Consider the following 27220-nt stretch of genomic DNA (forward strand, 5'->3'; position numbering starts at 1 on the left):
TTTGCCATGTTATAGAAATAACCTGGCATTTGTGGTTTCGTGAGAGCAAAAAGGCTTATTTTTAGAGAAGAATGTCAATATTTGTCAATAATTGAAGGGCACTCTCCGCCCAGACCTGAGTGTGCCTGGGAGGGGAAGATGTTTGTAGAAAGGGCAGGAAAACCGAGAGCGTGGAGACGCTCTAAGCGGTGGTCTGAATGCTACTGGTGATGTCCGCTCCGGTCCTGCCACACGCAGCTGAGAGCGGATGCCCAAAATGACCCCTGACCACGCCCACTGCAAGCGCGGCCTCCCGCCCTGCCTCCCCCACCCCGCCCCTCCCTTCCCCACATCCTCTCCTCTCCAGCCACGCTACCCCGCTGCGGTCCCGGCCGCAGCTCCTGGCTGGCCACCTCCACCTCCAACGGCCGGCTGACATTTACTGAGTGCCTCCTACATACCTACTCTTCTAAGCGCTCTGTGCGTATGAACTCATCTCATCTTCCCAACAAACCCATGAGGTAGGCGCTACTATTGTGTTTCTTTTATTGGCGAGGATGCTGAGGATTGGTCTGAAGTCACAGAGTTAGTCAGTGGGGGCCAGATCTCGGTCCCATCGGGCGACACCAGCACCTGTAACCGCAGCATCGTGCAGCTGCCCCCAAACACTTACTGCCTCCAGCCCCCATGCCTGCAGGACTGTGGGCTTTTCACGCGTTAGTACCTTGCTTTGGACCCTCCTCAGGTTGGAACCGCCTCCCTCCGCCATCTTATCCACCTGGACACCCACCCCACAAAGTAGAGATGGTCACACCCTCCTCTGTGTCCTTCCCAGATCCTGTACCGACTTCTGCTATGACCCCAGCAATGTTTTATTGCAAGTATTTGTTTAAAGCCTGTGTGCTGTCACTATAAGCCCTGTGTTTTATTCATTCTGGCGGCCAGCCCAAGCATACGGCAGGCTCTGCAGAAACTTAGTCAGTAAATGCTTGTGACCCACACTCCTGGGCCCTGGAAGGTTCTCATGAACCAGGCAGAATGAAGCAGGATGGCCTTCCCTAGGATGGGGTGCAGACTCGCTCCAGCTGGATCCCTGGTGCTTACCCTGCGTGCAGTCTTCCAGAGGCTACATCACTGGTTCTCCATCTTGGTTGCTCTTGGGATCACCTGGGTATCTTGAAAAATTCTTCTTGCATGAGATTTGTGATTCATTGATCTCAGATGTGGCTTAGGGATTCTAAGGAGAAGCTCAGGTGTGGTCTCCTGAGTGCTTGTTCTGAATTCAGGTTCCCAGGCCCCGCCCCGGACCTGCAGAATCAGAATCTTCATTGCAACAGGATTCCTGGGCACTGGGTGCACAATAATGTTTGTGAAGCTCTGTGCCCACACACCAGCGGTTCTCACAACTGGCTGTGCATTAGAAACATCGTGGTGGCTCATACCCCAGAGGATTTCATCCGAAATTCTGGAGGTGGTACCCGGGCAGTGATTGTAATCCGTGGCCAGGGCTGGAACAATTGCTCTGGACCTCGCTGCTTGGTTGTCCATGGCTGGCTGACCTGTGTGCTGGTTTCTCCAGGTGCTTCCTAGTTCCTAGAGCCACCTTTTCCCCCACCAGGACCAGAGAATGTGCTGTGTCTTTTCATCTTGGATGAAATGACCTTCACCTGCTGTTGCTTCTACAACTCCAGTCGTGGCCAGCTCCACAGAAATGGCCAGAATCACCTTAGCTCACAGTGGTTCCTGGTACTCCCATCCACACCCCCTCTTCCTCCTGTTCACCCCACAGTGAATGACGCCACCATCCATCTACCAGGCACCCAAGCCGGAAACCTGGGCGCCCTCCTAGCTTCTATCTCCTGCCTCACTGCAGCCTCCAGCCAGACTTCAAGTCTTGTCAGTTCTTCCTCTGAAGGTCACTCCAAGCTTTCTCCTTCTCCTCAATCCATTGTCATTGTTCTTCTTCAGCCCCTTGGGGTTTCTCATGCAGACCTTTGCAAAAGCCTCCTATTTGGTCTCCTTCCTCATTCCTGCCCCTGGCAATGCATCCTCTGTATTGCGGCCAGAGTGGTCTTTCTTGAGCAAAATTGGGCTATGTTTCTCTTCTACGTGTGACTTTTTAATGGCTCATTACTGCCCTTGGGCGTGGTTCCAAACTCCTTCATATGGTACGTATTGTCATTCCCATCCAACCACAAGCACCCCGTGCTCCATTTATACGGAGAAATGCACAGTTCCCCCGAATCCATCCTGAAGTTCATGCCTCCTGTGCCTTTGCACACACTGCCTCTCTGCCTGGAATGCCCACCTGATGGCCCTACATCTGCCTGGTGAGCTCTTCCTCCTTGCAGGCTGAACCCTTTATTAAGGCTAAGTGCATGTGCCCTTCAGCAGGGCTCTTGGGGATGGAGGGTTTTAACCCAAAGGAGTAGCTCTAATATAGGCATTTTCGTCTATATAGCGGGCCAGGGGAGGAGGGGCTTGGGGGGAGATGGAGGAGTTAGGGGTACACGAGACCTACCTCTGAGTCCCCACCGTGCTGGCAACCACCTCTGCCAACTTGTAGACCCAGATAAGAGCATGGCAGCTGGGGTGGTGCCAAAGAAATGTCCCCAAGAATGGTACATCTGATCATATGCATTCTGTATCATCTAGGACCTGAAAAGGAGCCTTATATGGTTGGGGTCCTAAGTGCCCCACATCTGGTCACAGAATCCAAGAGGAGTTGGCTGGGTTCTTTAAAAATTTCCGACGCTTGCGCGGAACGAGGATTTTTGTGCCTTTTTCTAATCATCTTTCTGCGCACTCCCCAGTCCTCAGACCGCCCTGCTTCCTTATTGGTTATCCTGTATAAATACCCCAAGCTTCTTGCCTTGGGGAGGTGGATTTGAGATGTGTTCTCCTGTCTCCTTGCTTGGCTGCCTTGCAAATAAACCCTCTGTTCGCTGCAAAAAAAAAAAAAAAAAAAATCCTCCTTCAGCCCCTTTCCTGCTGGTGCACAAATCATGAACAGCCCCATCCAAATGTGATTGCCGACCCCTGTCTTCTGGGGCACCTGGATGGATGGAGGTTCTCTGGTCCACCAGGCTGGTGTTTCATCCCATGGCAGTGAAGAAGCCCAGTGGTTGATGCCTTCGTATAGCCCAGTGGTTGATGCCCATTTTCTCTTGTCTGGTCTCTGGAAGACACAAAGAACAGTGAATCAACACGCTTCTCATCACAAGCCTTCATTTCCTAGGAGACAGTCCTGGTTGAAATTAATTTACTGAAATATGTGCCTTTCCCGTGTTAGGCTTGCTTTGTAAGAAAAACGCCCGAGTTCAACAAGTCACTAAGCCAAGGACACAACGTTTTCTCTTTGTGATGAAAAACAGACATCCCATTAAATGGGATAAATTACTTGGTTACACTTAGTTTGTATTTAAGTGTTCTGTTACTAAATATTTTTGGCTGGGGATCTCCATTATCCCCGTTGGCTTGTGGATTGGATGAATAGCCTCTTGCCTGAAGCTCTATCCTCTTAGCTTTGCGCATTGATTCTCCCGAGGCCAATAAGACAAGTAATAACAGGTACGTGTTGGATTCTGCAGCTCGTGTTTCAATCTGTGGTTTAAGACAAGGACATCAGTATTGTGCTGGTTCAATGTCTGTAGAGACTTTACTCCATTAATTGTCACCCAACCACCGTCTCTATGGGCTCTTTCTCCATTGCATAGAGGCATTTTTAAGTCTTTTCAATTTTAAAAACAACTGTACCCCAAAACCTCTATGAGCTCTACAATTAAGTTGAGAGACATTATCTCCATTCCGCAGCCCTTGCCAACTACTGTTCTATCAGTCTGCTTCCTTTTGCAGTCAAGTCTCTTCAGTGTGGTCTGCACTTGCTGTCTCCTGTCTCCTGCAGCTTCTCTTAAGTGAGCTCCCTGTTGCTAAGTGTGGTCTTATTTTGCCTTAAATTTATTGTAGCATTTAAACCTTTTTAAAATTCTACGCATTGTGACCTCACTACCCTTTTTTTTTTTTTTTTTTTTTTAAAGTTGAGCAGGACCCTCCCCTCCCAGCCCCTGCTGCCTTTTTTTTTTTTTTTTTTTTAATTATTATTTATTTATTTATTTATTTTTTTGGCTGTGTTGGGTCTTCGTTTCTGTGCGAGGGCTTCCTCTAGCTGTGGCAAGTGGGGGCCACTCTTCATCGCGGTGCGCGGGCCTCACTATCGTGGCCTTTCGTTGTGGGGCACAGGCTCCAGACGCGCAGGCTCAGTAGTTGTGGCTCACGGGCCTAGTTGCTCCGCGGCATGTGGGATCTTCCCAGACCAGGGCTCGAACCCGTGTCCCCTGCATTAGCAGGCAGATTCTCAACCACTGCGCCACCAGGGAAGCCCCCTCACTACCCTTTTGCAGTCAAGTCTCTTCAGTGTGGTCTGCACTTGCTGTCTCCTGTCTCCTGCAGCTTCTCTTAAGTGAGCTCCCTGTTGCTAAGTGTGGTCTTATTTTGCCTTAAATTTATTGTAGCATTTAAACCTTTTTAAAATTCTACCCATTGTGAGCTTTTTAAAATTCTACCCATGCCACTTCCTTGTGGTTCACTCCGACTGCCCTGGCTACTCTTTCTCAATCTCCTTTGATGTCTCCACTTCCTCTACCTTTCCCTTCATTACAAGGTAATTTTCAGAACCCTCTTTTTCTCCCAGTGTCCACAGCCTCCCTGGACAATCTCACCAACTCCAATGGCTCCATGCTCTGACTGGGACCTCCTTGCTGAGGTCCAGACGTAAATATCTCACTGCCTTGGGACATCTCTTGTGTCCAAAATTACTAGATCCCCACCTCCCCACAACGCTCTTCCTTCTCCATGTGGTCATTCTCTTGGTGAATGGCACTACCACACATTGAGATCTACCATGAAACCTTGGGGTCATCTTTGATCTCCCATCCAGCCAGTAACAAAGGTCATCTGACTCAAACTCCTTAATAATTTCTAATCCATCTCCTCTCCATCACTGAACCACCAGGGCTGCTCTTTACGTCACCTCTCCATCATCCTCCCCAGGAACTCTGAAACTGCCTCCCAGTTGGTCTCCCTTCCTCCAGCTTTGCCTTCATTCAATCTAGTCTCCACGCTTGCTGCTAAAATGATCTTTCTGAAATGCAGACATGCAAATCTGATCAGGTCACTTGCCAGCTTGAAATCTATCATCCCTGTTTTCAGAAGAAAACCCAAACTCCTTAGTGTGACCATGAAAGGCTCTGCAGGACCTGGTCCTCCCTCCCTCTCCAGTCTCACGTCTCATAAACCCTGTTCCCATTCTCCAAGCCCTGCTTACGTTTGACCACTTGCTGTTCTGTGTTTCCAGTGGTCCATGATCTCTCATGAGGTTGCTATCTAGAGGTTGGCCAGGGCTGCAGCCATTTGAAGCCTGGGGCTGGAAGATCAGCTTCCAAGGGGCTCACACACATGCTGGCAAGTGGTGCTGGTTGTTGGTCGGAGGACTCAATCCCCCCACATGGGTCTCTCCACGGGCTGCTTGGGCGTCCTCACAACATGGTGGCTGGTTTTCCCCAGAGAGAGAGGGAGAGAGAGAGAACCAGGTGGAAGCCATCCTTTTGCGGACCTAGCCTCAGAACTCACAGCGTCACTTCTACCATATTCTTTTCATTAGATGCAAATAACTAAACCTAGTTCACATCCCAGAGACAAAAGGCGAATTAGGCTCTGCCTTTTGAAGGGAGAAGTGTCGAAGAATCTGCAGACATATTTTAAAATTTCTACCAAAGCTGATAATCAAGGGTCGCATTTTCCCAGTTCATGACAGCTGTGGAAAGTCATCTAGAGAGTGGAGAACGTGTGCTTTCCAGTGAATTCCATGGCAGCAACAGGTCCTCAAGTTCGACACCAATAGACCTGGAGTTCTTTACAGTGGGAGGCAGTGTGGGATTCTGTTTAAGTGAAGGGAGGGTTGTAATTAGACAAATCTGAATTCAATTAATTACGAGCTCAGCCACTTACTAGCTGTGCAAGCTTGGGAATAGTACTTGTCTCCTCTGTGCCTCTGTTTTCTCATTGTATCATGGAATTAAAATAGTGTGGCTTCCTCAGAGGGTTGTTGTGAGGATTAAATAAAATAATGTATGGAAAGTTAGCCCAGTGCCTGGCATGGTAAGTACTCAGTACCTGTTAATTAAAAATAATAATGTAGAAAGAGAAATTAAGGAAACACTCCCATTGACCATTGCAACAAAAAGAATAAAATACCTAGGAATAAACCTACCTAAGGAGGCAGAAGACCTGTATGCAGAAAACTATAAGACACCGATGAAAGAAATCAAAGATGATACAAACAGATGGAGAGATATACCATGTTCTTGGATTGGAAGAATCAATATTGTGAAAATGACTATACTACCCAAAGCAATCTGCAGATTCAATGCAATCCCTATCAAATTACCAATGGCATTTTTCACAGAAGTAGAACAAAAAATTTTACAACTTGTATGGAAACACAAAAGACCCTGCATAGCCAAAGCAACCTTGAGAAAGAAAAACGGAGCTGGAGGAATCAGGCTCCCTGACTTCAGAAAGCTACAAAGCTACAGTAATCAAGACAGTATGGTACTGGCATGAAAACAGAAATATAGATCAATGGTACAGGATAGAAAGCCCAGAGATAAACCCACGCACATATGGTCACCTTATCTTTGACAAAAGGGGCAAGAATATACAATGGAGAAAACATAGCCTCTTCAATAAGTGGTGCTGGGAAAACTGGACAGCTACATGTAAAAGAATGAAATTAGAACACTTCCTAACACCATACACAAAAATAAACTAAAAATGGATGAAAGACCTAAATGTAAGGCCAGACACTATAAAACTCTTAGAGGAAAACATAGGCAGAACACTCTATGACATAAATCGCAGCAAGATCCTTTTTGACCCACCTCCTAGAGTAATGGAAATAAAATAATAAACAAATGGGACCTAATGAAACTTAAAAGTTTTGGACCGCAAAGGAAACCATAAACAAGACGAAAAGACAAGCCTCAGAATGGGAGAAAATATTTGCAAACGAAACAACTGACAAAGGATTAATCTCCAAAATATACAAGCAGCTCATGCAGCTCAATATCAAAAAAACAACCCAATCTAAAAATAGGCAGAAGACCTAAATAGACATTTCTCCAGAGTAGACATACAGATTGCCAACAAACACATGAAAAGATGCTCAACATTACTAATCATTAGAGAAATGCAAATCAAAACCACAATGAGGGGGCTTCCCCAATGGCACAGTGGTTAAGAATCTGCTTGCCAATGCAGGGGACACGGGTTTGATCCCTGGTCTGGGAAGATCCCACATGCCGTGGAGCAACTAAGCCCGTGCGCCACAACTACTGAGCCTGCGCTCTAGAGCCTGTGAGCCACAACTACTGAGCCCACGTGCCACAACTACTGAAGGCAGTGCACATAGAGTCCATGCTCTGCAACAAGAGAAGCCACCACAATGAGAAGCCTGCGCACCGCAATGAAGAGTAGCCCCCGCTCGCCACAACTAGAGAAAGCCCGTGTGCAGCAATGAAGACCCAACACAGCCAAAAATAAAATAAATAAATAAATTAAAAAGATATAAATAAATTTATTTGAAAAAAAAAACACACAATGAGGTATCACCTCACAACGGTCAGAATGGCCATCATCAAAAAATCTACAAATGATAAATGCTGGAGAGGGTGTGGAGAAAAGAGAACCCTCCTGAACTGTTGGTGGGAATGTAAATTGTTACAGCCACTATGGAGAACAGTATGGAGGCTCCTTAAAAAACTAAAAATAGAACTACCATATGACCCAGCAATCCCACTACTGGGCGTATACCCTGAGAAAACCATAATTCAAAAAGATACATGAGGGCTTCCCTGGTGGAACAGTGGTTAAGAATCCACCTGCCAATGCAGGGGATTGGCAGGGACACGGGTTCGAGCCCTAGTCCGGGAAGATCCCACATGCTGTGGGGCAACTAAGCCCGTGCGCCACAACTACTGAGCCTGCACTCTAGAGCCTGCAAGCCACAACTACTGAGCCCACGTGCTCCAAATACTGAAGCCCATGTGCCTAGAGCCTGTGCTCCACAACAAGAGAAGCCACTGCAATGAGAAGACCGTGCACCACAACAAAGAGTAGCCCCTGCTCACCACAACTAGAGAAAGCCCGTGCACAGAAAGAAGACCCAATGCTGCCAAAAATAAATAAAATAAATAAATTTAAAAATATATATATGTACCACAATGTTCACTGCAGCCCTATTTACAATAGCCAGGACATGGAAGCAACCTAAGTGTCCATCGACAGATAAATGGTTAAAGATGTGGCACATATATGCAATGGAATATTACTCAGCCATAAAAAGGAATGAAATTGAGTTATCTGTAATGATAACTCTAGGATGGACCTAGAGTCCGTCATACAGAGTGAAGTCAGGAAGAGAAAAACAAATACTGTATGCTAACACATATATATGGAATCTAAAAAAAAAACGGTACTGATGAACCTAGGGGCAGGGCAGGAATAAAGACGCAGACGTAGAGAACAGACTTGAGGACACGGGGAGTGGGAAGGGTAAGCTGGGACTAAGTGAGAGAGTGGCATGGACATATATACACTACCAAATGTAAAATAGATAGCTAGTGGGAAGCAGCCACATAGCACAGGGAGATCAGCTCGGTGCTTTGTGACCACCTAGAGGGGTGGGGTAGGGAGGGTGGGAGGGAGACGCAAGAGGGAGGGGATATGGGGATATATGTATACATATAGCTGATTCACTTTGTTATACAGCAGAAATTAACACACCATTGTAAAGCAATTATACTCCAATAAAGACGTTACCAAAACAAATTAAAAAAATAAAAATAATAATGTAAACTTCCATCTGCCTTTCTCAGACAGCTGCTGGGTCTCCTGGAGGCAGAAGAATAAACTAGGTGGCTTTTCAGGGTCTTTTCTAGGCTCTCAGCTGAGATGGCCTTAGGGAGAGTGGGGATTACCCTGACCACTTGCCACCTGACCAGCTGACTACCAAACTGCCCCTGATTTCCCTGGACAAGGGTCTGATGGCAGGTCCAGGGTGACCTTGATATTCCTAGCCACATGGAGTCCATCACTTACTCATATCTGTGTTTTTTTCAAGGTAAATTTCTTCATCTTCCTGAAAATTCTCAAGCTTCTCATTTCTAAGCTCAAAGCTCATCAAATGTGCTTCAGAGATTATAAATACAGGTGAGTGGCCTGAGGTCAGTACCCAAGAGCCCAAGATTATTTTTACCCCTTTTGGGTGTTCTGGCTAATGTCCCAGGAAGGGGGGAACACTGCATCAGTATGTTTATCTCCTGACACAAGGGTATCAGCAAGAGCCCCTCTGAAAAAGGTGTCGTGGGATCATGTAGGGCTTTTGCCAAAGACAAGGACCTTCTGAGCCCATGAAAATGAAGTCAGTGGTGAGTAGTAAAGGGCACACACATTCCCCAGCAGGACACTGTTAAAATGCTCCTAAGAATGGGTGGTTTACGGGAACAGGAAAGAGTCACATGAAGGGGAGTTTGACAGTTGCCTTCCTTCGGGAAGGAGTTGAGGCAACAGAATAAAGGATATATTGTAACTCAGAAGAGAGTATTTGGGTATTTTTAAGACCTCGAGTAAGACAACCACAAACTTTTGGAGTCCAAGGGAATACATTCTTCACACAGTCACGCTTTCTTTGTGACTTGCCTTTGCTGCATCCCGTGTTCTGCTTTTCATGGTGACAGCGGTCCCATCGCAGAGTAAGTCAGATCATGGGTGTTTATTGAGCTCTGCATTGCTGTCAATCAAATGATGAATGAGTGAGAGAGAAAGGGCTCCCTCCCACCTTTCCCAGTTACTCTGCTTTCTGTAGGATGTGTGCACTTCTTGGGGACAGAGGGTTTTAACCCAGACTTCCTCTCCCATGGTAGAGATTTTAGTCCTTGTGGCAGGGGCGGAGGTGTGAGTGAGGGTGGCTCTACCTCAGCTTCTCCCTCTCTAAGGCCAGAACGGGCCCCGAGCCAGGTGTGCTGGGAGGGTAGTTTTTCCACTTATCTGACAAACATTTAATGAATGTCTAAAATGCGCTTGGCACTGTGCTTCAAACGAAAGGTAAATAGGATGGGGACCCCATCTGTGAGGAGCACACATTCTACCTCGCCAAGGGCCGGGATGTGGGTGTGGAACGTGAGTCAGGGGGGCTGATGCTGGCGTTGACCCCAGACTGACCTTGGACAAGTTGCTTGGCCTCCCCGGGTCTGCTTTCTGGTATGTCACGTGGGGGCGTCACCCCAGAGCCATCCTCTGCCTGCAATGAGGATTAAAGGAGGTCCTAGTTACACCTCTCCCGATCTAATCAGATGTGGTGAGTGGTATTTGCCCCGGGTGTCCAGACCCCAAATCCTATCAACCTAACCCCCACCACCCCCGGGAGTTCCAGAAGGGTAAACACACACCGTTCAGGACCAGGCAAATATGTACGGTATTGGCTCTAATATTGCGCAACCTGCCCCTGGCCCTGGGACACTTGGGCTGGCCTGGACCACACAGAGCTACGCCGTCTTTCTCGGCGCCTCTGGCCGAGCCTCCAAGTGGCTGACAGCCTCTCTGGCCCTTTTCCCAAGGCTCAGCCTCCCACCACCCTGTGAGGATGGAGGTCCAGGGCCAAGAGCAGGGCTTCTCCCACCTACCCTGCCTGGGTCCATTTAGGGAGGGAATCCTCTCACTAACCAGGCACAGGGGAAACCCAGGCACCACGGAAACCCAACAGAGGACAGCACTCCCGGGAGACAGAAACGGGGCAGACGAATGCCAAGGCACCTCTTTCCACACAGACTGAGAGCCTAAACCCTGTAGGCCATTTTGTGCCTCCAAAGCCCACCACGTACTGCTGGGGCCATCCCCGAGCTTCAGACCCACAGTGGCCCCTACGATAGTTTTCCATCTTGGCTATTTTAAGCATCACCAGACAGCCGGCCAAAAGCCCTGATTTGTGAGCTCTTCTACTGGATATTTGATTCAGTAACTGAGGGATGGAGCCCCGCACAGGGACTTCTTACAGGAGAGTTCCTAGAAGATTCTGATACACAGCCAGAGTCGGGGCACCACAGGACCAGATGTTCTGGTGAAATAATGCGTGGAGTTTTCCGGTCAGACCATGGCAAACGTGTTTCTAAGCAGCCTTGACATCTTTTCCAGGCTCTTCTCTAGAGTTATCCAAGACGGTGGCTCTCACACTTTTTTAAATAATTAATTAATTAATTAATTAATTAATTAATTTTTGACTACATTGGGTCTTTGTTGCTGTGCACAGGCTTTCTCTAGTTGCAGCGAGCAGGGGCTACTCTTCATTGTGGTGCATGGGCTTCTCGTTGCGGTGGCTTCTCTTGCTGAGAAGCACAGGCTTTAGGCATGGGACTTCAGTAGTTGTGGCACACGGGTTCAGTAGTTGCGGCGCACGGGCTTAGTTACTCCATGGCATGTGGGATCTTCCCGGACCAGGGCTCGAACCCGTGTCCCCTGCATTGGCAGGCAGATTCTTTTTTTTTTATTAATTTATATTTATTTTTTTTGGCTGTGTTGGGTCTTCGTTTCTGTGCGAGGGCTTTCTCCAGTTGCGGCGAGTGGGGGCCACTCTTCATCGCGGTGCGCGGGCCTCTCTCTGTCGCGGCCTCTCCCGTTGCGGAGCACAGGCTCCAGACGCGCAGGCTCAGTAGTTGTGGCTCACGGGCCTAGCCGCTCCGCGGCATGTGGGATCCTCCCAGACCAGGGCTCGAACCCGTGTTCCCCGCCTTGGCAGGCAGACTCCCAACCACTGCGCCACCAGGGAAGCCCAGCAGGCAGATTCTTAACCACTGCACCACCAGGGAAGTCCCTCTCAAACTTTTCTGATCACGTGTCTCTATTAGTAAAGAATGATGTCACTCATCATATATATACATGGTCTACTGAACTACTACATACGCGATACACCAAAATAAAGAAAATTATAAAGGATCGATAAAAATTTAACCTACGCAGAACTTCTATTATCCTCTCTTATTATATATTCTTCCAACACCAAATGGATTTCCTTGTACAGCCCTGAAGTGTGCACACCCAATTAGGAGGCAATTATCTCAGGAAGTGTAAATCAAGATACTGGGGAGACCTTCATGGCTGAGAGGTGATTCAGGACAGCTATTTTGGGGAGGACAGAGTAACCCTGCCTGGCATAAACGATCTGTCTGGAAACTTCCCCATCCTTACTCAAGGTAAAAGCTTGAAAAGAGGAACCTGGGTGCCTGCCTACCTGGAGGCCTCCCAGCGTGAGACACCTCACCTTGGCGAGCTTGATATCTACCACCTGGGGACTGTCCTGGGGAGACTTTGGCTGAGAGTGGCCCAAGTGGCTGAGACTTTGGAGGGCTAAGTCTAAGTGAACTCACAAGAGACTGATATACAAACCAGACTATACAATTATCCATTCTTAGATTTTGTGAAAAGTGGGAGTGGGACCTTCCTGCTAGCGCCTGCACTCCTCGTAAAGTTGACACCAGAAGATCCAGAAATCCCAAGCAGTCACCAGAATGGTGCTTGGTGATCACGTCATCAAAGTAAAGTGGTTGGTGTTGAAGGATCACTGACGGTGGCCTGAGAAACCACCACTGCCCTGTGGTGCACCCGTCCCGGTGAGAGGGAGGTTCATTCCCCAGAGTCTCCACCCATAGGGCCGGATGAGTACTGAGAACTTCCTGCTTCTTTGTGACTTTTCCTGCCATTTTGGTTGGCCATCTGCTTTCTGTTTATTCTTTCTCCATGCAGAGTGCAATACAATTGATTAGTGTATGCTTATTAATTAGCAAAAAGTCAGGGCTCTGTCTCTTAGGACACACCCAGGCCACCTTATTTTACTCTCTGGGCCAGGGAATCCTACAGCGTCGAGAAGCACATTTGCCCATCTCTCTGTCACGGCAGTGCTAACTTCCTCATTTCTAAGTTCTGGGAAGGCTGCTTCCCGTCTCCCCAGCGGGTCCTGAAGCACCCCCAGCTCACACTGCCCTCCTCCACGTTGAAAGGTTCTCCTCTTCCACGTCCCCTTCCATTAGGGCCCCCTGCTAGGGTAAGGAGGAAGGGGCAATGGGGCCCAAATGCGTTTTGTCCTAACTGGTAGGAACAGCCCGGCCTACAACTCTCCCAGATTTTGAAAACTTTCAGAATGTAGTTCTCAAGATTTGTACCACCCCCCCAAGCCAGGAGTATATTTTAGGAAAGTTTAAATTAAACACACTTAGACCTTGCCAAAGAGGCAAGTTGCTAGGAGCCGGAGAACCTTTTGTAGTCCTAGCCCTCATCCCCCGGCTTCTACCATTCAAGAAGGAAACTGTAAGCAGCCCAGCTGCCTGCCTGGTCTGGACAGGGACAGCTGAGCCAGCCTGGAGAAAGAGCAACGTCCCCGGATTGTGGACAGACATCAGTGGCCCCTCAGCTTGGAGGGAGTTCTCTGTCCTTTGTGGTTCCCAGCATGGAGGTGGCTCTCTCCTCCTAGATAAACGATCTTAACTTTCCGTGTGATGCATGGGGCAGAACTCTTAAGGAACCTATAAAGGAGAATCATTTCTTAACATGCTAAACCCCAGACCCCTTTCTGAAAGAACTTTCAGAAAAATGTCACACATGGAAGGAAAATAATCCAAGTCACTGAGGTTGTGAGCAACTTGAGGACAGGGACAGATTCTTTAAAAATGGTGATAGCTACATGCTATTGATTGCACATCATGTATCGGGTACCGTTTATTCTGAGGGTTGGCCCCATGTTATTTAATCCTGACAATGACACTGTCAGCAGTTATTAGTAATAATATTTTTATTATTATTTTAACATTTTGTATGATATTATTAGTAGTATAATCCTCATTTTTACAGATAGAGAGGTTAAATAATTTTCCCAAGGCCACATCGCTAGTCATTGGCGGTGCTGGGATTTGAACCCAGGCCCCAGGTACTGTCTGTCCCCGTGTCTCGTTGCCTTTGGCCCCAGCTCCTCCTCCTCACTGTACTCGCTCATATGTCCAGAGCAGATGCCCAATATTTGTTGAAGAGCTAACCGACAGCAATAAACTAAACCATTTAAATAAACAAATGACTGTAGATGAAAAACAGGCATAAACACAGCTCATAAGAGGATACTGCTATAGATATTTATGGATTTTCATCTGAACAGAGACACAAATAGTCCTTTGTCCAAGGAGAATTTAGAATCAGGTGAGGAGTGGGAAATTCCTTCTGACATCCACCCAGAGAGGTGGCAGTTACTAAAATGGCCCAAAACCTCATAAAAAGATGGTCATTCCTTAAAAATTCTCCTGTACTAAGTGTGGGATCCTGGATTGGATTCTGGAATGTGAAAAGGACATTAGTGGAAAAACTGGTGAAATCTGGGTAAAGTCTGGAGTATAGTTACTGGCCATATGCCAACGTTAGTTTCTTAGTGTTGCCAAAGGTACCATGGTTCTGTAGGGTTTTAACATTAGGGGAAACTCAGTGAAGGGTATGTGGGAACTCTGTACATGATCTTTGCTACTTTTCTGTAGCTCTAACATTATTCCAAAATGAAAAGTTTATTTTAAAAGCATAGTGTAGTAGCATGGCCCCAAGAATAAGCTGATGGTAAGACATGGGTCTGCACGTAAGTATGTGTCATTAAAACCCATATAACGCAGAGCAAGGGTCGCAGACTCACACACTTGCAAGGGCCAAGGAGGCTGGTTGGGTTGGAGAATGCGTGTTCCCTCTAAAGGCTGTAGCCGACGATTGCCAAGCAGGAACTGGGGCCCAGCATGGCCAGATCTCCCCATTTTTCAAAGGAAGCTGAAGATCTGGACCCCTTTGCTTGAAATCACCTTAGTTTTTAAGGATGGCTCCAATAGCAAAAATCACTACCTAGCATAAGCAAAGACTGTCTGCAGGTCAACTACAACCCATGGTTGTCACTTGGCAACCTCTGAGCTACAGGGTGTTAAAACACTCCTGGAAATTAGACAAACAAGCAAAACCCAGAACTCTTGAAATAGTCTCTCCTTGGGAACACCTTAATGTTGCTAAGTGAGTGTGCACGGGTGAGTGTGGGTGTGCAAGTAGGTGTGAGCTCGGTTCAGGAGAACCACGTAACCAGGGCCTGTGTCTCAGACTCCCCACTCCTCGGCCTCCCCTTGACCATCGAGGCCCTGGGACGCTCAGCCCATATGCTCGGGGGGAGTCCCTCTCCTTGGTGACTCCTGCTCAACTCTTATAGGCTTGAGGTCCTTTCAGGGCACAAAGGTGAGGTTTTTTGTTTCACTGATAACACTGCATCTGAATGACTCTCACAGATGCAAGCTTCATAGTAAGCGCTTTCTCTTGCATGAAGTTAAACCTTCTTGAAGATACTGCCCATGAGGGGCTGCTGACCCTCTCTGTTTCCACACCTTTAATTCCATGGGGCTTTTATTCAGTGGGGAGGAACCTTCTCCTAGTTTGGCCCTTTAAGACAAGGACTTGGGCTAAAAAAATCATCAAATTTAAGCTCTTTTTTTCCCAATGTGTATCAGACAGTAGCTTTGTTTATGCCCTGAATATGAGTCACCTTTGCTAATGTAGTTAGTTTGAAATCAAGAAGCAGCTCAATGGTGAAGAGCAGTTGGTCCCAAACGTGGCTGCTTGTCAGGATCCTGTGGGGGGTCCCTTAAAGATTCTCACTCCCAGAGTCTAACCTCCAGAGGTTTTGATTCAGGGGGTTGACACTGGGGCTCAGGAAGCTATATATAGAGAGAGAGCCAACCAATAAAAATACATATATTTTAAAAGCTCCATAAGGAATTCTAATAGTCAGTCCACTTGGGAACCACCAGTATGTGGTATGGAATGTTTGGGTCCCAGCTGTGTATTTGCACGTGGGTGGTACAAAGGAATGTTTGTCTTTTTTGTGTAGAGTGTATACAACAGCAAGCTTCCACACAGCGCTTTTTACGAGGAAGAGCAGCTTCTCATTTCCTGCTGCCCTTGCTATCACCAGGGTTGGGGGCAGATGATGAAATCCTGCTTGGAGTGTGCAAGGCCTGAGTGTGAGGTCAGAAGCCCCACTTCCAGGCTGGGAGGTACCACTTAGTGGCTGCGTGGCCCTGGGCAAGTCATTTTCTTTCCCTTCTCAGGCTCCATAAAGCACTGACACTGGAAGTCCCAAATAGAGAAAGAGGTAGAGGCACCCGCTAGCCAGGTAATAGGAAACTTGTCAAACCTGGTAGGGGATGTAATGTCCTATGGTGACAGCCATGTGCGTGGAAATCTATCCATCAAACAAAACGTTAAGATCTGTAGGTATATCATTATATGGAGGGATCCATTCATTCATTCATTCATGCAATTCATGTTTTCTGAGCATCTTCCATGAGTCAGGTGCGGGGATGCATCAGTGAACAAGACCACACTGGCCCTTCAGGCATTCGACGTGTAGCCAAGGAGACAAACGGGAAAATCAACTATTTATCAACGCCATTAGAGCTACAATAAGGGGTGCAGAGAAGAGCAGGAAATGTTGCCTGTTCCCAAGGTGGCTTTCATGACACGTATTTGATTGCTATTTGCAGATTGGCCAAGTCCACGCTGGTCCTCATTCCTTTATTGGGTGTTCATGAGATTCTCTTCTCTTTCATCACTGACGATCAAGTTGAAGGATTTCCAAGATATATACGACTCTTCATTCAGTTGACTCTGAGCTCCTTCCACGTAAGTAGACGTCTGAACAAGGATGCCTTGGCTTTGGAGAAAACAAAATGCCCTTGATCCAAACACACTCGAAATGGCGAGAGCCCGAAGATGGAAAGAGAGTTCTGGTATCAGTAGGATTTATCGGCGATGGCCTTTGGCATTAGAAGGGTGTGGAGATGGAAATGTTGCTTTAATCCTGCCAGCGTGACTCGGTGACTAAGAAGGGAAAAGTGGTTTGTTTCCTGCACTATAATAGTTGGTGTGACTCACAATCATATTCACCGTGTCAGCATGAAGCCTTTTATTAAGCGCCTACTTTTGCTGGGTTCTCTTAACAGTTTGTGCAAAATGAACAGTGAGACCAGGAGGCTCTCGGGACTTTGACAGATGTGTGTGGGCTGAAACTAGGAACAGGAGGCCACCTGTGGTGAAGGTACCTTGGTGTTTTGGTTATCCGTGGCTTAAATTGTCATCCATTACTTAGCAGATTAAAACGACAGTAATTTTTATTATTTCTCATGATTCTGGGGGTCAAGAATCCAGGTAGGACATAGCAGGCATGTCTCACCTCTGCTCCAGGGACGCTTGCCGGGGCTGAACTTTCTAGATGACTTCTCCACTCATATGTCTGGAGCCTAAGCTGCGAAGGCTCAGATGGCTGAGACTGGCTGGAGTGGCTTTATTTGGGTCAAAATAAATTTCATCGAATCCCCACACTCACCAAGGGCCCAGGGGACAGAGCCTGAGGTATGGCAGGGGCAACTGGACGATGGCTCTTTTCACCTTCTGTTAGAGCTGAATTGCATGTGGCTTTGAACGGAGACGGAGCACCCACTGGTAACTTTTTTTCATTTTGAAACCATGTTTAATTTATTTCAATCTTTTGGGGGATTTCAAAGGCTAAAGTTTAGTCACTTGGGTTTCCTAGGTTGCTTGGTCTTAATCTTCTTTAAAAAGTAATCCCAAATTAGAAACAACAACAACAAAACAAAATATTACAGCTGTTATGTCAGTAGTATCTGGTGGCTTTTTTCCTCTGAGGACTTGATCGGTCATGTGACCCCCTTGATCAGCTGATCTCACACACCCAAGGCCAGCTGAAGATAAGACGCTCATGCAGAGCTTTGTGGGACAGATTTCTTTGTAGGACAGATCCTAGCCTATCAGACTCCCTGGCAAGGGAGCATGTTTGGGTCACCCATTACTGTGCAGCAAACTCCCCCCAAACTTCATGGCTTGAATCAGTAACTATGTTATTATCTTGAATGATTCTGTAAGCTGGGCTGTCTGGACTCAGCAGGGTGAACCTTTTGATACATGTCATCTTTGAATGGGGTTGCAAACATCTGAAGGCTTGATTTGGGCCAGAACGTCCAAGACAGCTCATTCACATGGCTGGACGTTGACATGGGCTGTTGGCTGGGAGCTCAGCTGGGGCTATCGATTAGGAACCTAAGTTCTCCATGTGGCCTCTCCACGTATCTTGTGCATCTCAGAGCATGGCAGCTGGACTCTAGGAGTATCCCAAGAGCAAGTGCTCTAAGAGGCAGGAAGCAGACATTTCCAACCCTCTTAAGGCAAAGGCTCGCAAGTCCCAGAATGTCACTTCTACCACATTGTGCTGGCAGAAGGAGTCACAAGGACATCCCAGATTCAAGGGGAGGGAAGATATGGTCCATCTCTTGATGTGAAGGGTCACATATGCCTACCAGGAGGGGAGAAATCCTTGGGGCCATCTCTGGAGACCAGCTACCACACTGATCGTTTGGTCCTGCAGCAGCCTGAGCTCTGCTCCCCGCCAGGCACCACCGAGGAAGGCGAGGAATCAGAGCAGCTCTGCAGATGGAGCTAGAAACACACTTAGGAGCTTGTGCCTGGACAGAGGCCACGCACCTTCTGAACACCCCCGCGCTGCTCCCCTCCAGCCCGCCAGGCAGAGGTGGGAGCACGGGTGGGCAGATGTGCAGGTGCACATCCAGTGGGTCGTTATCTTAGTGACTCCACCATAGAAATTAGCACTGGACCCAACAGCTTCCTTGCCTTGCTGCTTTAGGGAACCCTTCACTCTCCCAAGGGCTTATTGCTTAGAGAATTTCACCAGCCTCCTGCTGTCAAGGGATCTTTGGAGAGACTGCCAAGTGGTGGTGACATACGGAGTGAGAGCCATCTGTTCGTGGGACCGCTCCCTTCACACTCGCTTCATCTAGAATGAGAGTCAACCAGACTCCAGGATGTTCCTCAGACCATGACTCAAGAACCTGAAGAAGTGAAAGACACACTTGTGATGAGGAATCCTATTTTACCCAACTCATTTGTGAGACTTCTGGCACACCGAAAGCACGCCCACCCCCTTCCAATAGCTGGCAGTGAAAAGACCAGATAAAGGTGGTCTTCTGGTTGGGGGAAGGGGGCGGGGAGGGACAGATAATAACCAAGTTGACAAATAAAGAACAATTCTGGTTATTTATATTCTAAAGACTATAAAATAGAGAAGTGTGATTGTGACTGGAACGGCTACCAAAAAGTCAGTGGTGGGGAAAGACTTCGCTTTTAGGAGATATTTGAGCTATGACCTGAATTTTGAGAAGCCAGTTAGGCAGAGATTTGAGGAAAGAATGGTCCAGAGAACAGAAAGTGTGACAACGGGACCCGAGGAAGAAATGAGCTGATAGCCAGTCTCCAATATGACCCCCGGTCATCTTCGCCTCCTGGTTTTCACAGACTTGAGTAGTGCCCTCTCACACAGAATAGGGTTGACCTGTGCGACCATTAGAGTATTGTAGACATGAAAGTGTGTGATGTTTGAGGCTAGGACATAAAAAGGGTTGCAGCCCCCGCCTTGCTCCCTTGGGTCACGCCCTCTGGGTGAAGCCAGCTGCCATGTCGTGAGGACACATAAGAAGCTCTATGGAGAGAGATGGAGGTTTCCTACCAACAACCAGCACCAACTTGCCAGGCATGTGAGCTGTCTTGGAAGCAAGTCAAGCCTTCAGACACCTGAAGTTCCAGCCAACAACTTGAGTGCAACCAGAAGAATGACCCTGAGCGGTAATACCCAGCTAAGCCATGGCCAGGTTCTTGGCCCACAGGAAGTATGTGAGATGATAAATCTTTATTGTTTTGACCCACTTAGTTATACAGCAACCTAATACATTAGCTTGAGATGCTGAAGGCACCCAGAAGGTCCGTGTGGCTGGAATATAGTAGCTGAGGGGAAGCGTGGTGCAAGGTGAGGTCAGTGACACAGACACAAGGCCGCATCGCCTTAGCTCCTCCTGTGGTTAGGATATTGTATTTTAATCTAAGTGTGATGGTAAACCCCAGGCATGAAATGATCTATCTTTTCGAAAGAAATATTCTGACAAGAGAAAAGGGTATTTACTATCTCACAAAAATGAAAATTTCAGGACCAGGTGTAGCTGGATCCAGGTACTCAAACAGTATCATCAAAATCTATCTCTGACCATCTCCAGCCTCTGCTTTTCTCTATGTTGGCTTTATCCTCAGACGGGCACTCTCCACGTAGCTGGGAAGATGCCCTTGAGTGTCTCCAGACTAACTTTGACTATAAAGTTGGCAAAAGCAGGGAAGAGGGTGCAACTTTCTCTTCTTTCCTGGTGAAAAGAACTGAGATTGGGCCTGCTTGGGTCACATGACCATTTGGGCTGTTTATTGTGGTGATGGCCCTCCTAGAACATGAGGACCACATGATTGACAGCCCTGCCAGAAGCCCAGGGAGTAGGGGAGGGTCAGGAAAGGATGCAAATCAGGCAAAAAAAATTAGCCATTGCCCACTATGGACAAATAGAAATCGGACAGTCACCTTGTACAGTATTTATATAACTGAATGAATGATGTAGAACCTTTAGGGTTTAATCATCATTGACCTACGAGCATGTAAGCAAATGCCTAGGCTGATGTGGGTGGTGAGTGTCAAAGTAGGAAGAGACCCCATGGAAATCCAAGTTAACGTAATCATTATGATTCACTCTAGTTAGTACAAGCAAGTAGCTGCCTGCCTCTTGCAGGGGCTACTAGGACTAGGGCCGGTCTGTGGACTTTCCAAGTAACCGTCAGACACACCTTCTACTGAGTCAAGCTTCACGCCACCTCTTCCTTTCATTCCAGGGACTACTCGTGGCCTTGCAGTATTGCTTTGCCAATGGAGAGGTACGTTTTCCATGCTGCCATCCTAGCTCCCTGCGAGGCTGGGGCCGGCATCCTACTGCCCCTGGAGAGTTCGGTTTACATGATGGTGCCATGGGGGTGTGTGCAGCGACCAGCACGTCCTGGGACAAACGGGTACCATAGACATCCAGGAGAGAGAGCAGCAGGCATCTTAGACCGGTGGGGAAAGGTATTGGGATGAGTTTTCTTTCCAGAACCCAACCATGGCCCCGCTGGAGCTGCACTGGGAGTATCAAAGTGTGATACAGTTAGCAGCTGTAACTCTGGAGTCCAAAAATCTGCATTCAAGCCGTGACTCACCCACTTAGGAGATCTGCATTAGTCAGGTCACTGTGGCTCTTTGAGCCTCAGTTTCCTTGTCCGTAAAATGGGAATAACAATGGTCCCTACCCTGCAGTGTTACCCCAGGGATGCACGGTAAAGGTCCTATGCATGGTAACAACGATTACTTTTATTATTAATATTATTGCAGAGCCCCCAACCAACTCTCTGCTCCCCCAGAAAGAGGCTTGAAAGGGGGAGGGGAAGAGGCCAGAGTCTCCTGACTTGAGGAGTTGGTGGAGTTTCTGGCTCCCTTTCATCTTCCCCTCCCCCCATCCCAGGTTTAAATATGGATTTCTATCTCCTTCTGCTAGACTGTAAGCCTCTTGACATCAAAACCTCTTCCGTCTTGCTCACTGCTGCCTTTTCTACATCTTCAAGCAGGGACCCGTGATCCACCAGGCAGGTTTCCAATGTCACCTCGACACAGCCCTTTTCTGAACACCCTATCTCCGATTTTAGTCTCCTCACCCCACTGTCCTGCTTAAGGGCCTCACGGTGTCACTATCATCTGCTCTGCTCACATGTATCTGTTTGTTTCTCTTTGTTCGTTTCCCCTAGTGAGAAGGTAGGTTTCCCAAGGGTGGTCCAGAGTAGCCACTCAATACACATTTGCTGAGTGGACACACGACTCAGTTGACTCCCAGGCAGTAACCCCGCCCTCTTCTCACCTGGCAGGTGAAGGCCGAGCTGCGGAAGCAGTGGGCCCGCTTTTTGCTAGCCCACCACTCGGGCTGCAGAGCCTGGGTCCTGGGGAAGAACTTCCGATTCCTAGAGAAATGTCCCAAGAAGCTCTCGGAGGGGACCGGCTCCGGCAAGCTGCAAAAGGCGCGGCCCTCGCCCCACGGTGGGCGTCTCCTGCACTCGACTGCGGAGGGCCTGGGGGCGGCGGGCGCCCTGCCCCGCCAAGGCCACGCAGCCTGGCCCCGGGGCAGCAGCGTGTCGGAGAGCAGCGAGGGGGACTTCACCCTGGTCCACACCATGGAGGAGATTCTGGAGGAGAGCGAGATCTAGGCAGGAGCCCACCTCTCTGGCTCCGCTCCCTGGGGACTCCTGAGGTGGGCGAGGGAGGAGGCGGCCAAGCGGCACGTTGTTGACCTTGCGGGCGCAAAGTCGGCCCGCTTCCCGCGCACCCCGCCCACTCCGACGTGACGGCGCCCCGCCCACTCCGACGTGACGGCGCCCCGCCTACTTTGGACGTCTCTTCCGGGCTTGTCCTGCTCTGTACGACAGAGGCTGCGTACACTCACCGCCTCTGCGTGACCTGTCATCCTCATCACCCCCGCAGGTGTGTTTTCCAGAATGCCACCAGCCTCCCGGGCTGGGCCATATTCGAGTGAATGGAGCCCTAGGATACGGAGAGATGTCTGCTATGAGATAGAGGCCAGCCGCTATCCTTCCTTTACCCTTCATGCTACAAGGTGTCTATCTGAAGTTGGGTTCAGTGTGTACAAGGACCACCTGCGAAGTGTTTTAAATGCAGAGTCTGACTCATGGCAGAGGGTCTAAGAGGGTGCACCTGGGACGATGGCCGGTGATGGGAATTGTGTAACAAGCATCCCAGGTAATTCTGATGCGAGCCCACATTTTGAAAACCTGGGGCAGGATGCGCAGGAGCCAGAAGCCCCTCTGAGCTGGCCGCTGGCGGGAGAGACCACCGGAGTTCTGCATTCAGCAGTTCAGCTGTGACACGCCTGCCCTCCTCTGACAGGGTGGACCGCACTCCGCCCCCCAGAGCCCTCTCCTTCCCTTCTCTCTTCCTCCTCTCTTGACGAGTCTTCCCTCCCTCTCTCCATCTCAGTTCTCATCCGTGGGCAGCAGCAGTTCTGTTTGATCTGTAACGAGCCCATCCTGCCTCGGAGGGTTGGCCCCAGCACCCAGGGCACCTCTGAAAGTTGCTGTTGGTCATTTTCTCACTTTTCTGGCTCCACCTGCCTTTCTGAGCTTGGCTTCTTCAAGCCTTACTTGCCTACCGTTCTCTGCCATTTGGGGTTTGCCGTTGATACCTGGATGGCTGTACCGTCTGCTCTGGGAGGTTTGCCCACTGTTCTCCCGGCCCTGTTCTCCACTCCTCGTATGGAATTGGATGCTGAGAGCCGGAGGGGACCCAGCTGACATGAGAGGACTGTGGCTGATCTGGACACGCCAAGGAGGCACCGAGGGGGCCGGGGCTGTGGACCCGGTCTGCAGGTGGGGAGTAAGTTGTGCCCAGACCCTGAGTGGAGGGTGCTTCTGGAGGCTGAGGAGGGCCCAGGCAATTAGGGTCAGGCTCAGTGGCTGCAGCTGTAAGGCAAGAGGCTGAGGAAGGTCAAGGGAGGAACGTCCTATGGAAACGGTGTCAGCGCTCAGGAGCGTCGCTTTTATAGCGTGTAAAATGTATGTGTACGTGGGCGGCCGGGGTATGATGCTGTGGGACCAAGTCCTGCCTTATATTAGGGGGAGGGGCGATATGATACTTATCAAGTAGAGGGTGCCAGATTTTGCAATTAAAAATACACAATTCGGATATAAGTATACGTATAGCTGATTCACTTTGTTATACAGCAGAAACTAACACAACAATGTAAAGCAATTATACTCCAATAAAAATGTTTAACAAAAATCCACAATTCTCAGTTAAATTTGAATTTCGGATAAATGAATATTATTGTCTAAGTATATCCCGCGGGATATACTTTACGTGAAATCCAAATCCACTGCACATCCTGTATTTCACCTGGCAACTCCATTGTCAAGGACACTTTGCAGCAGGACAGAGACCAGGGTGAGGCAAGCAGACCTCAGTTCAGGTGCAAAATTTAAGAGAGTACTAAAAAACCCACAGTCGTCAAGATAAGTAATATTTTAATGCAATATTTAAAAAAATCAAATCTGCAAGCTACAGCCCACGGGCCATTTATAAAAATGACATTTTATTGGAACCAAGGCTGGGATGAGGGTGAAGCAAGTGAGGCCATGAGATGCAAATAAAGGGTCTGGACCTGACTATACAAAATTTTGATATTTTGCTCATCATGGACGTTTTAACATTAATTTTTATTTTTAAACGATTGCATGAAAATATTATTTATCTTGATTACTGAGCTTTTTGTCGCTTACCTGAAATTTCGCACCTGAGGCCGGTGCCCATCTTCCCCTCCCCCCAGTCCTGGCTCTGCTCTGCAACAGGGGAAACTGAAGCAATGACCTTAGGCAAGTACATAACAAAGCAAAGGTTTGTTTTTTGGTGTCCAGATTGTCCACAGTTCAATCATTAAAATATATGTCTTACTTTTTCCTTTCTGCAAAAATCTCTGCCATTTCTCATCAACCTATTAGCACCTAGAAAGCTGAGCCGTGTCGTATTCCCAGCTAGTATCCAGCATAGCCAGTTCAGAGCAGGTTCAGAACACATTCATCAAAGGAGACAAGACAGAAGCGTCTTGGGAGCATCAGATGCTTTCGAGGGTCAGTTATCCAGGACCCGGCCACTAATAGAAGGAACTTTTTTTTTAAGCACTTGTAAATATGCCCTCCCCACTCACTCCACAAATGGGGTGGCACACACACACACACACACACACACACACACACACACACTGCTGCTTGCTCTTGCTCTGCTAATGATTAACATAAGTTTATTTAATTTGATTTGTATTTTGTTGATTCTTTTACATTGGTTTCACACTGGAGCTGAAGGTCTCTGCCCCTGGAGAATCTGGTGCACTGTTCCTGGCCAGAAGTGGGAAAAAGAGCTGCAGTATTAAGCCTGGAAACCTGGGTGGTCCATTGTCTCAGGGACCAAGAAGAGTGGGCAGAGAGGTTGGAGAGAGAAGCAGAAGTCAGAGGTCAAAAGGGTGGAAGGCAAGTGTCTCCCTTCTTCTAGACCACTCCCTAGATCATTCACTTTGCTGTTGCCTTAAAGATCCAGCCTGTGGGTCTCAATCCTGGCTTTCCAATCACCTGGGACACTTTCTAGAAACATCGATGGCTGGTGAGGCCAGAAAGCACACCAGCAGCCCAGCACACAGCTTGGACACGTCAGAAGCACTGTAGCCTTGGCTGTGGTGGAAATGTGACTGGTGGCAGCAATGGTACCTGGCACTGAGGGACCTATTGATGAATCTGTCTGGGGTGCCTCCTGGGGATGCTAAGAAATGCCCAAGGGCCACTGCACAAGACGCGGGGACCCTGTGAGAGCAGTTTGGGTTATTGTTCTTGATGAGTTTGTTTCTGCCCTTGAGTTTCCATGTACATGAGGAAGCAGTTCAGAGATGTGAAGTGACCTCCACAAAGTCTCTATAGTGGACATCTATTTTTACAATCCACCCCTCTTATACTAACAGCACCAAAATTTTCCTTTTGGAAATCACACATCTCCCACTCTCAGTCCTTGAAGTTTGAGTCATTCCAACTCCATCCTCAGCCCCAAGGATGGGCATGAAAATCTGCTTGGCCAGCCTGAGCATGACATCCTCCTGGCACCAGATACTGGGTCAGGGATGGACATAGAACCAATCAGAGCCAGTGAGAGACAGTCCTGGGACTCTTGACAAAAAAAGCATTTTTTTCTCTCTTGCTGAAATTGGAACCACAAAGAAGTAAGCCTGGATCTGCTGGTAGCCCTCTTGGGGGAAAAGCCTGGCTGGGAATGGAGACTCCACAGCCGCAAGCAGAACCAGGAGATGGTGAAAGAGCCCTGAGACCTTGTCGGAGCCCCTGGATTAAGCCTGACCTTAAAGTTGGTGCTACTCCTGGAATTTCAGTTACATGAGTCAATAATATTTGTGCCCCAGCAACTGGTGTTGGGTCTTCCGTTCCTTGCATCTGGAAGAGTCTTGATGACATAGCTCATTACCACCCCTTCCTCCTTCTCTTCTCTTCAGTCAAGTTGGACTTTACACTGCCTCTAAGTTCTCTTAGCATCTTCCCCACAGGGTGCCCTAGAGCTGTACAGGATCCCAGCCCAAGTGGCCCTGCCACCCCAAGCTAACAGAAGATGTGCTAATTAGGTTATGACTCTTGGGTCCTCCATTGGTCAACAGAAGGTCCAGTGGCCCCTTTATGTCTCTTATTGAACCACAAACCAACAAGGTTATTATGCAGTGTCTATCCTTTTAGACTCGAGTGACAAGGATACCTTGACCTCAGAGAGAAGGGAAAAGCTCCCAATTTCACACCCCAATCCACCAGATTCACTCATGGAGGGCAGTGTGTGTGGAAAGAGCACTGGAGTGAGGCATTGAGCCCTTTGGTTCTACCCCTAGACCACCCTGGGTCTGTCTTCTCCCTCCGACATGGCTCCTGGGTGGCCCGCTATGTCTGATACTGGAGGGGTATCTTGGGCAGGTTATTACTGTCCTCCCCCCAGAACCGCTGGACCAGATGCTGTGTAGCCCCCTCCCACTTCCGGCTCCGATGCTGTGCAATCCCAGAATTCTCTGTCCTGTCATGTCCAGGTGAAAACTATTGAGGCAGCCCGGTGTAATCAAAGGGACTCCGGTTTGAGTACCAACTCCTACTCTTACCTCGTGGCCTTGGTGTCCTCATCTGTACTATGGGGATAACAACACCTCCATCAGTGAAATAATGCCGAGCATCCAGCAGGATGCCTGGCTCATAGGAGACGCTCCATCCTTAAGTGTTATGATGACCCTCAAGTTTCCCCTCCACAAAGAGCTGCACTTTCTGGTGGCAGTGACTGTGCCATTGCTGTTGCTAAAGCTGGGGTGATCCCCCCACACCGGCAGATGGAGACGCCCCAGCCTCAGAGGGTTGCACACAGGTTGCTCAAGTGTCCAGGACATCTGCGTGTCCTGCATTTTTCTGACCTCATCTTGGAACTTAAGCCTGGAGAATAGATGAACTTTCAAAACAATGAACGCAATGCTCTTGAGAACCCGCCAGTGGAGCTCTGAGGTGTCCCAGGCCCTAAAGCTCTGATAAGGCAGTGTGGGCCAGTGGGCAGCGCTGGCCTGGC

General features: G+C 48.5%; 1 protein-coding gene and 1 long non-coding RNA gene across 6 annotated transcripts in view; one reads left to right on the forward strand and one right to left on the reverse strand.

The window, feature by feature from the left end:
* GLP2R (glucagon like peptide 2 receptor) overlaps nt 1-26039 on the forward strand; it is a 55706-nt gene extending 29667 nt beyond the window's left edge. For all 5 annotated transcript variants that reach the window (XM_082373286.1, XM_082373285.1, XM_082373287.1 and 2 more), the window contains 4 exons: nt 9158-9246; nt 16632-16770; nt 20881-20922; nt 21940-26039. In XM_082373286.1, the coding sequence (XP_082229412.1) occupies nt 9158-9246; nt 16632-16770; nt 20881-20922; nt 21940-22275 (606 nt within the window). In that variant the 3' untranslated portion in view covers nt 22276-26039. The remainder of the gene's footprint in view (nt 1-9157; nt 9247-16631; nt 16771-20880; nt 20923-21939) is intronic.
* LOC309618882 lies at nt 361-22006 on the reverse strand. The gene is made up of 5 exons (XR_014238657.1): nt 21933-22006; nt 20836-21041; nt 10258-10336; nt 9736-9826; nt 361-3157 (listed from the first exon to the last, which is right to left on the reverse strand). It is a non-coding gene; the product is annotated as an uncharacterized lncRNA (long non-coding RNA).
* Nucleotides 26040-27220: the final 1181 nt, after the last annotated feature.

This window comes from Balaenoptera borealis (assembly GCF_965194805.1).
Source record: "Balaenoptera borealis genome assembly, chromosome: 20".
Lineage (NCBI taxonomy): Eukaryota > Metazoa > Chordata > Mammalia > Artiodactyla > Balaenopteridae > Balaenoptera > Balaenoptera borealis.